Source organism: Podarcis erhardii, assembly GCF_964252035.2.
Source record: "Podarcis erhardii genome assembly, chromosome: 8".
Lineage (NCBI taxonomy): Eukaryota > Metazoa > Chordata > Lepidosauria > Squamata > Lacertidae > Podarcis > Podarcis erhardii.
The window spans coordinates 12,880,994-12,888,770 of NC_138499.1; the positions used below are offsets into that span (position 1 = coordinate 12,880,994).

General features: G+C 53.6%; 1 protein-coding gene across 2 annotated transcripts; it reads right to left on the reverse strand.

The window, feature by feature from the left end:
- Positions 1–249: 249 nt before the first annotated feature.
- On the reverse strand, positions 250–6,316 carry MYC (MYC proto-oncogene, bHLH transcription factor). 2 transcript variants are annotated; one of them, XM_081873279.1, is made up of 3 exons: positions 6,003–6,316; positions 3,768–4,512; positions 250–1,457 (listed from the first exon to the last, which is right to left on the reverse strand). In XM_081873279.1, the coding sequence occupies exons 2-3, from the start codon at positions 4,492–4,494 to the stop codon at positions 898–900; spliced, it is 1,287 nt and encodes a 428-aa protein (XP_081729405.1). In that variant the 5' UTR covers positions 4,495–4,512; positions 6,003–6,316; the 3' UTR covers positions 250–897. The 2 variants fall into 2 exon arrangements, with proteins under 2 accessions (XP_081729405.1, XP_081729404.1); XM_081873278.1 differs by lacking the exon at positions 6,003–6,316 and adding an exon at positions 4,719–4,903.
- Positions 6,317–7,777: the final 1,461 nt, after the last annotated feature.

Here is a 7,777-nt window from a genome sequence, read left to right on the forward strand (position 1 = left end):
CAGGTTTAAATTAGGCAAACACTTCCATTGCTTAAACCAGAGTTTCTCAAACCTGGATCCCCAGCTGTTTTTGGACTACAACTCCCATCATCCTTAGATGGTCAGGGATGTTGGGAACTGTAGTCCAAAAACAGCTGGAGTCCCAAGTTTGGGAAACCCTGGCTTGAAAAAAAGGCTCGTTGCTGCACTTCCTGAGAATTAGACCTTTAGAAATCCAACAGCCAAGGAAAACGGGCAAGCCATAGCTGCTTACAATTTAGGGCAAATATTTTATTTATCTAGAAACACAAAATAAAATCATTTCTTTCCTTTTTTTAAAAAAAATGACAAAAAGATACTTAAATAAAAACGACCAAAAGTTTCTGTGAAATGTTATGGCACGAAAAGGTTCAAGACAATTATAAATTCAGTTGCCACAACCGACTAAGCATTGCAGGTTTTTCTTTAAATTTTTCTATAAAGATTTTTTTTTAATAAAGATATGTACAGGTCATTAGGCTGCGTAAATATATTTACAGATGCAGTGACGAACTCTGCGTCACCTGTAAATCACCTTAAGAAAGGAAGGAGGGGGATGGGACGCTTTAAATACAAAAAGAAAAAGGTTAAGAGGAAATGTTCATCCCCCAAAGCATGAAGATTTCTGCCCAAAGTTTTATCAGTTCAGAGGCAGTTTTGAGGTTCCGGCCAGCCCCTCACCAAGGGCAGGCCAAGGTTGTGTAGTTGTCGAGCATGCAATTGCAACAATTCCGCTTTTCACACATTGTTGAGTCCATCAGTACATAGTTTTTGTTTTTTAAAAAAGCACAAAAGTTCTTATACTTTTTTCCCCCTGATCGATGTCCATCCCAATCTACACGATCTCTCCCCTTTTTTCCCCATTTTCCGTTTTTGTTTTCAAACACAAGAGTTCCTGAGCTGCTGGAGTTTGCTTTTCAACTGCTCTTGCCTCCTCCTCAGTTGTTCCTTTTCGGCTAACAGTCTGTGCTCGTCCGACTGGATGGACAAGACGTACTCCGTGGCCTTCTTGAGGATGACGACTTTCGGGGCCTTTTCGTTGTTGGCTACTTCGGGGATCTGGTCTCGCAGGGCGAAGAAGCTCAGCTTGAGCTCGTTCCGCCGCTGGCGCTCCAAGACGTTGTGCGTCCTCCTCTTGTCGTTCTCTTCGGAGTCCGAGGTGCGCGGACTCGAGCATTTGCGGTTGTTGCTGATCTGTTTGAGGACTCTGCCACTGTCCAACTTTAGCCGCTTGGCGGACGGGTATTCGACTCGGGTGGACGGAGGGGCAGCATAGTTGTGCTGGTGGATGGGGACGTGACACCGCTTGAGGACCAGGGGACTGTGGTGGGGCTTCCTGTGCGTACCGGACTCCGATTTCCTTGACGTGGGCTGCCTTTTCTCTACTGTAACCACATCAATTTCTTCCTCCTCTTCCTCTTCTTGCTCCTCTTCCTCTTCTGGGGGAAAAGAAAAACACAAGACAAAACAGGTTAAGTTTTTTTAAAACAACAACAACCTATTTACAGTTATACGAGACCAGGGTTTCCCAAACTTGAGTCCCTAGCTGGTTTTGGACTACAGTTCCCATCATGCATGACCACTGGTCCTGTTAGCTAGGGATGATGGGAGTTGTAGTCCAAAAACAGCTGGGAAAACCCTGCCTTAAACCAAGCAGGGAAAAAAAATATTTGCTCTGCTTTCAGGAGCAAGTCTGCATTCTCCCCTTCTTGCCGGGAACTGTAATTTTGTTATGCAACGAAAGAAAGATGGTTGTTTAGATGGCATTGCACTCCTCAGAGAACTGTTAACTGTCTCCTGGCTTTCAGATCTCCCTATGTTGAAATTGCAGGATTGCACAACTCTGGAACAGCAGTTCACCAAAGACAGAAGGCGAGCGTTTGGTTCGGCATTTTGCCCACAGAAGGAAACCCCCTTAGCTTGCCCCCACAAACAGATCTTAAGAACAGGAGGATCCCCATTAGGGCAGGCAGGAATTCCTGGCAAAGCACTCCAAAACGGCTGCTGGCCATGCCCCCAACGGCCCTGTTCACACATGACGTGTCAAGCCTGGTACCTACAGGAGGTCATGACTGCTTGCGCTGGGAAAAGATGCACTGTGAGAATTGGGACAGGTTGATGCAAGCGCTCAAGGCAGGAGAGTGACAGCATTGAAGGCGATGCAGCCGCACCCTTAAAAGCTTACACAACATGCAGGCTGGGATTCTTCGGAGCACCTTGAAAACTTTCTCCTATTCCACTCCAGAAATTTCTCTGCACCTGTTGAACTGCGCTCCCTAACTCTCAGTTTACTCTCCACCACCACGTGGGAAATACAAGTAGGAGATATATTTGATTACAGGGTAGCCCGTGGGTTTAAAATTCCCGCTCCAACGACCTGCCCTGACCCCATTATGAAATCTAAGCAGCACGGGCTGCCTCCTTTCCCCCATTCCTCCCTGGTCAACTTTCTCCAGGAAATTCAATTCCTGGGAAGCCCAGCCATGTGTGTTGCTAACGTGGCATTTTTTTTAAAAGGAAGGAGAAAAAGAGATGAGAACACACACATATGCTAAAAGGGGGAGGAACTTGAAATTATTTTTTTAAAAAAAATTGGAAGGGGGGGGGGAGAAGGAAAGACGAAGATATTCCTATCAGCCAGTGCGTGGCGTAAAAGAAATACAACGCATTCCATTAGGATTTAAGTTATCTCAAAGGTTAAACAGAAGTTCCAGTGTGAACAAACCCAGAAAAAAATAATGTGTTAGCTGTTCTCCCCAGCCCCCCCACCCAAAGTCCCCGATACCAAAACATTTGCAAAGCAGGTAAAGGAGAGAGTCAAGGCCTTTTATTCTCTGAACAGAGTTTTCCTTTTAAAATGTATGTCACTACTGAAGATCACAGCCAAACCTAACTTCACAGAGCAAGAGTTTTTCCCTCTCTCCTCCACAGTTTATTAAGCCTGGATAGGATGCAGTTATGACTTAACAGTCGTATCTCTAGGTTTCAAATCCTTCCAAGTCTTAGGGCTTAAGCATAAATTCCCCCGCTCAGGATCAGTGTTCCCATTTGCACAATGGGAACATTCATTCACAAACACGCAACCCTCCAATAGGAGGGGCCAGGGATGGCGAATGGCTAGAATGAGGACTGCACCGCACCTTTCTTTTCCTGCTGACCACTCCATATGCCCTGGGTGAAGTTGGCTGCAGAACTGGACTGTGGGAGGGCCAGCAGGAGGTAACTAACGAACCCTACAGGTAACTTTGGGCCTGGACAGTGTAGCAGATACTTTTGCAGGGGGATTTGCAGTGCACAGTGCAATGAGGCTTACTCCCAGGTAAGCAGGCAGCAGGGCGGGAACAGCCTCAAGGTGGAATGCAGCTAGGTATTCTCCTCAAATAGACCCCATGAAATCAATGGAACCAAGTCCACCACCTCCATTCATCTCAATGGGTCTACTCTGAGGAGGGCCAGCATTGGCTGCAACCTTCAGTCTGTATGAAAGGAAAGTGGCTTCACCCCTCTTTCCAATTCCCCTAACGACTTGGAAACTGGCCAACACCCAATATTTCATGCCTTTCTAATCCTTACCGTTTAAGTGCAGCCTTGCTCTCCCCCCCCCATACCCCGAAATTGCTTAGTCCTCCTCTCCAACTCTGGACCCCCCCACCCGCATATTTAGGGTCACTGCAGTCAATGCACTAACCTCCCCCCCCCCCCGAAAAAAAGAAAGGCTGTCCAGAGGGGGCAGTATCGCTGCTACTCACCGGAGTCGCTGCTGCTGCTTGTGGTGGGCGGCGTGTCCTGAACCAGCAAGGGAGCCGGGCTAGGCTCCGGGGAGGCGGCCTCGACTTTGGGGGGCTTGTCGCTCAGCGGGTACGGAAAGACGACGGACGGGTCGATGCACTCGGCAGCCGTGGCGCCCAGATCTTGCAGGTAGGCGCTGCTGGGAGACGCGGCGGTGGAAGAGGCAGCGGACGAGGAAGCCGAGGAGGCGGCGGCGGCGGCGGCGGCGGGTGCCGTCGGGGAAGGCTGCGGGAGGCTGCCGCTGCGCGCCGCGGCCGCGCCGTCCCTCCGGGCGGCCTGGTAGGAGGCGAGCTTCTCGGAGACGACTTGCTGGAGCTTGGCGGCGGTGGAGCCTCCGCTCCACATGCAGTCCTGGATGATGATGGACTTGACGAAGGCGTCGTCGCCCGGGTCGCAGATGAAGCTCTGGTTGACCACGTCGCTGCCCAGCAGCTCCGTCACCATCTCCAGCTGGTCGGCGCTGGACGGGAAGCAGCCCGAGCGGCGGCTGGGCGACAGAGGCGGCGTGGGAAGCAGCTCGAACTTCTTCCAGATGTCCTCCGACGGCGCGGGCGGCTGCATCTCGCAGCCGCGGTGGTGCCCCGTCAGGTAGAAGTTCTCCTCCTCGTCTTCGAAGTAGAAGTACGGCTGCACCGAGTCATAGTCGTAATCGTATGCCCGGCTGAAGCTGGGCACCGTCAGAGGCATGGTGGCTGGGGACAGTGCCTAAAAGGGGCGGGGAGAAGACGGGGAACCGGTTAGCTGCGGGGCCCCGATCCCATGCATGCCCTCTCCGAAGGATTCCGCAAAACCCTACTACACACACAAAATAGCGGGGTAAAGTAACCCGGACTAACTACCCCGCGTCTGCATGCACAACCGTCGAGGCGCATGAGAACGCCTGCAAATGGGGGGCGGGGAGTACGAGTTACCTAAGAGAGCAGTCAGGAAGGCAGCGCCCCCCAAAGTTAACGAGGGTCATCCCGGCTGGGAGAGCCGAGGCGCACGGCGACACCCTCGCCAGGTTTCCCCGCTCGGTTCAGTGCAACGCGCCCTCCGCTTCCGACGCTGATAAGGCGGCTTCGTTGAGTTCCCTTCTACCAGTCGGCTAAACCGCCTTCGACGTGAGGAACGGGCTCGCCAGAGCCCGGCTCCCGCCTCCTTTCCGAAACAAAACGCCCACCCGTGGACCCCAGGCAGCCCCACACCGTAAATCGCAATGCGCGGGGAGAGCTGTCCGGAACGCACAGTGCATTGCGAGCCTATACCTCGGACACGGGGGGGGGGGGGAGAGAAGGATCCGGTATCTAGTGTCACCCACGCCAAGCGAGGCCCCGTCAGGCACCCCCCACCCCCGACGAGACACGCATAAATTTGCTCTGTGAATGAGTATCAGGGCTCAATCCGAGAGTCCCCGGGATTCGAACCGGCGCCACCTTAAAAAAAAAAAAATCCACTTGGGATTCACTCCCATCTCCTGCCGCCCCCACGAGCCTGCGGTGCTCCGGCTCCCCGCCCCTTTGGAGTACAAGCGCCCCGAGGTACCGTCGTACCTCCCCCCGCCTGCCCCGCTGGAGTATATCCGGGGGTATTAACCCAGGCGGCGCCCTGGCGAAGGTTCCTGCGTCCGCCAAGAGGAATGTTTCCTCTTAAGGTCTCCCTTTTCCTTCCTCCCAAAACGGGTTGGAAGCAACCTTTCTGCAAGAGTCCTCTTAGGACCGCGCAACACATGAACCTCCCCTCCTCTCCCCCCCGGGGCGGGCAGGCAGATTAAGAGAGAGACCCCCCCCCCAATTTTCCTGAAACTGGGTCCCCACCCCAACCTCTCCACGCGCGAAGCGCAAGAACAAATTACCAGCAGCTTGCAAATGCAATTTCAATGCAAAGCTTCAACAGGAGAAGAAGCGGTATATCTAAGACGCTTCCCCCAAGAAATCTAGGTCCACTACGGTCCTAACAATGCAAAATTAGCTCCTCATCAACATCCCCCTTCTCAAAGCTCGCTGGGAGCCCGCCTCCTTTGAAAGAGGAATAAATAAAATGCGTGCCGGGCTGCTTCTCTCGGACACGCTGGAGACAGCCGATCACTTTCGCCTAAGCGAAATTCAGATATCCCGCCTCTCAAACAAAAATCCACACTCGCACCAAGAAAGAGCAAGCCAGAGAGATCCCGGCAGAATAATAATAATAAAAAAAATTCAAAAGGCCGGACTTACCGGTTCCTCCCAGGTCCCGGCTAAAAAAGACAGCGGGTCGATTATTTGGGACGTTGCGGATATATCTATGAGAAAAGGGGAGCCAACGAACGCAGGTTTAAAAAGAAAAAAAAAAAGCCAAGTGGGGCACGGCAATCTGCTCGGCCCCCCTTTCCTTGTAAATCCCTCAAAAAAAAATAAAGAAAAAAAGGAAAAGCAAAAGCAGTCCGTCCAAAGATCTCGGTTGTAAATCCCAGGGAGCGATGCAGCAAGCCAAGGTTCGAAGAGTTCTTGGTAGTGCGCGTCGGATTTCAAGAGTCCAAAAAAATAAGCCTTTAATTATAACAAAAAAGGAGCAGCGCCTTGGGATGTAAGAGAAGGAATAGGTAAGGGGGGCGCGCCGAGGCGCGCGCAGCGGGGTGACGGCGGACAGGCGCGCGCCCTCGGTGGGGTATTTATTTATTTATTTCTTCCCCGCAAAGGCGGCGGCGGCAGCGGCGGCAACAGTAGTAAGATTGTAGTAGTAGCGGCGGCGGCGGCGGCGCCTTTCCCAAGCCGAGCCGGACCCTCCCCTCGGCTCTGCGAAAGCAAAGTAGTGATGACTCCGGCGCGCCAGGCCTTTTATAGGTTTGCAGGGCTAAGCGCTCCGCCTCCTTTTTCCCGCCAACTGTGGAGCCGAGCTTTGCATACGGGCTGCAACAAGGAGCTGGGAGGAGACGACGAGGAGGAGGAAACGCGCGCCTTGGAGAGGGGAGGGGGGTGCCGCCTTCCCCGCTCGCTCCCTCGCTCCACGCGGGGGTAGCGGCGGGGAAATGCTCGGAAACCGGCGGCCAGAAGTGGGGGGCCGATTGGGGAAGGGGTCTCGGGCTGGCCAAAAGCAATGGGGAGAGAAGGAAGGGGGGTTCCTTTTGCAAGAGGCGCGCCCGCAGCCAGCGCTTGGAGAGCTCGCTCGCTCGCGTTCTGCACTGCGTTAAAGGCGCGGGGAGGAGGGGCGGTAACGGCAGCAGCTGACGCTGGGCCGGTTTAATTCAGCCCGGCCGCCTCTTTCTTTACGTTACGCGCGCCCGCCGCACGGGGCCGGCGGAAGTAAACATAGTAAAAGTCGGGAGGTGTAGTGGCGAGCCAGCCGCGCGCCCTGCAGAGGTGCTGGGTTGTGTATATGTGTGTCTATTGCGTGCGCACGCACCCCTGCACTTTCCCGGGGAAGAAGCGCTGCCTTGCTTTTCCGTGCGCCTTAGCCGGCGTCTGCAAGGCCGGTGCGCAAGCTTGCTACCCCTTTGGAATCCGTGGGGCTTACTTGCGAGTAAGGCGTGCAAGGGATCGGGGCCTCGCGCTGCCGTCTAGTCGGCGGCCGTTGGCTGATGTTTACACACACACACACACACACACACACACACACACACACACCCCTGCACACAAACTCTGTCCTTTTGGGGTGTGTGGGAGCGTTTTGTTCAGGATCCGCCCCGGTTTCTTCCGCACTGCAAAAAAAAAGAAAAGAAAAAGCAGCTGCTTAGGGGATATAATCCGTCTAGAGAGCTCACTGCTGGCGGTTTGCCGCTCGTGTGGATAATTTGACGAACATGCAATGCTTTCCATTGCACACTTCTTTACCTGGGAGTAAAGCCCCGTCGAGTTTTAACGGGGCTCACTTCCGACTAGGGAGTGCAAGCCAAAAGACTTCGCAGATCCGTTTCGGAAGCGACGCCTTCGCAGTGCAAACGCCGCCCCTCGCCCCAATTTGCTGCAAATTCTGGCGGGGCGTGTGCTTGGAAGAACGCTTTCCCGCAAGCCGT

Bases quoted from the DNA above. Each gene is read 5' to 3' on its own strand.
- MYC (XM_081873279.1), bottom strand. From the start codon at position 4,494: ATGCCTCTGACGGTGCCCAGCTTCAGCCGGGCATACGATTACGACTAT. The intron at 1,458-3,767 runs GTGAGTAGCAGC...CTTTTCCCCCAG, and splicing joins AAGCAGCAGCAGCGACTCCG to AAGAGGAAGAGGAGCAAGAA.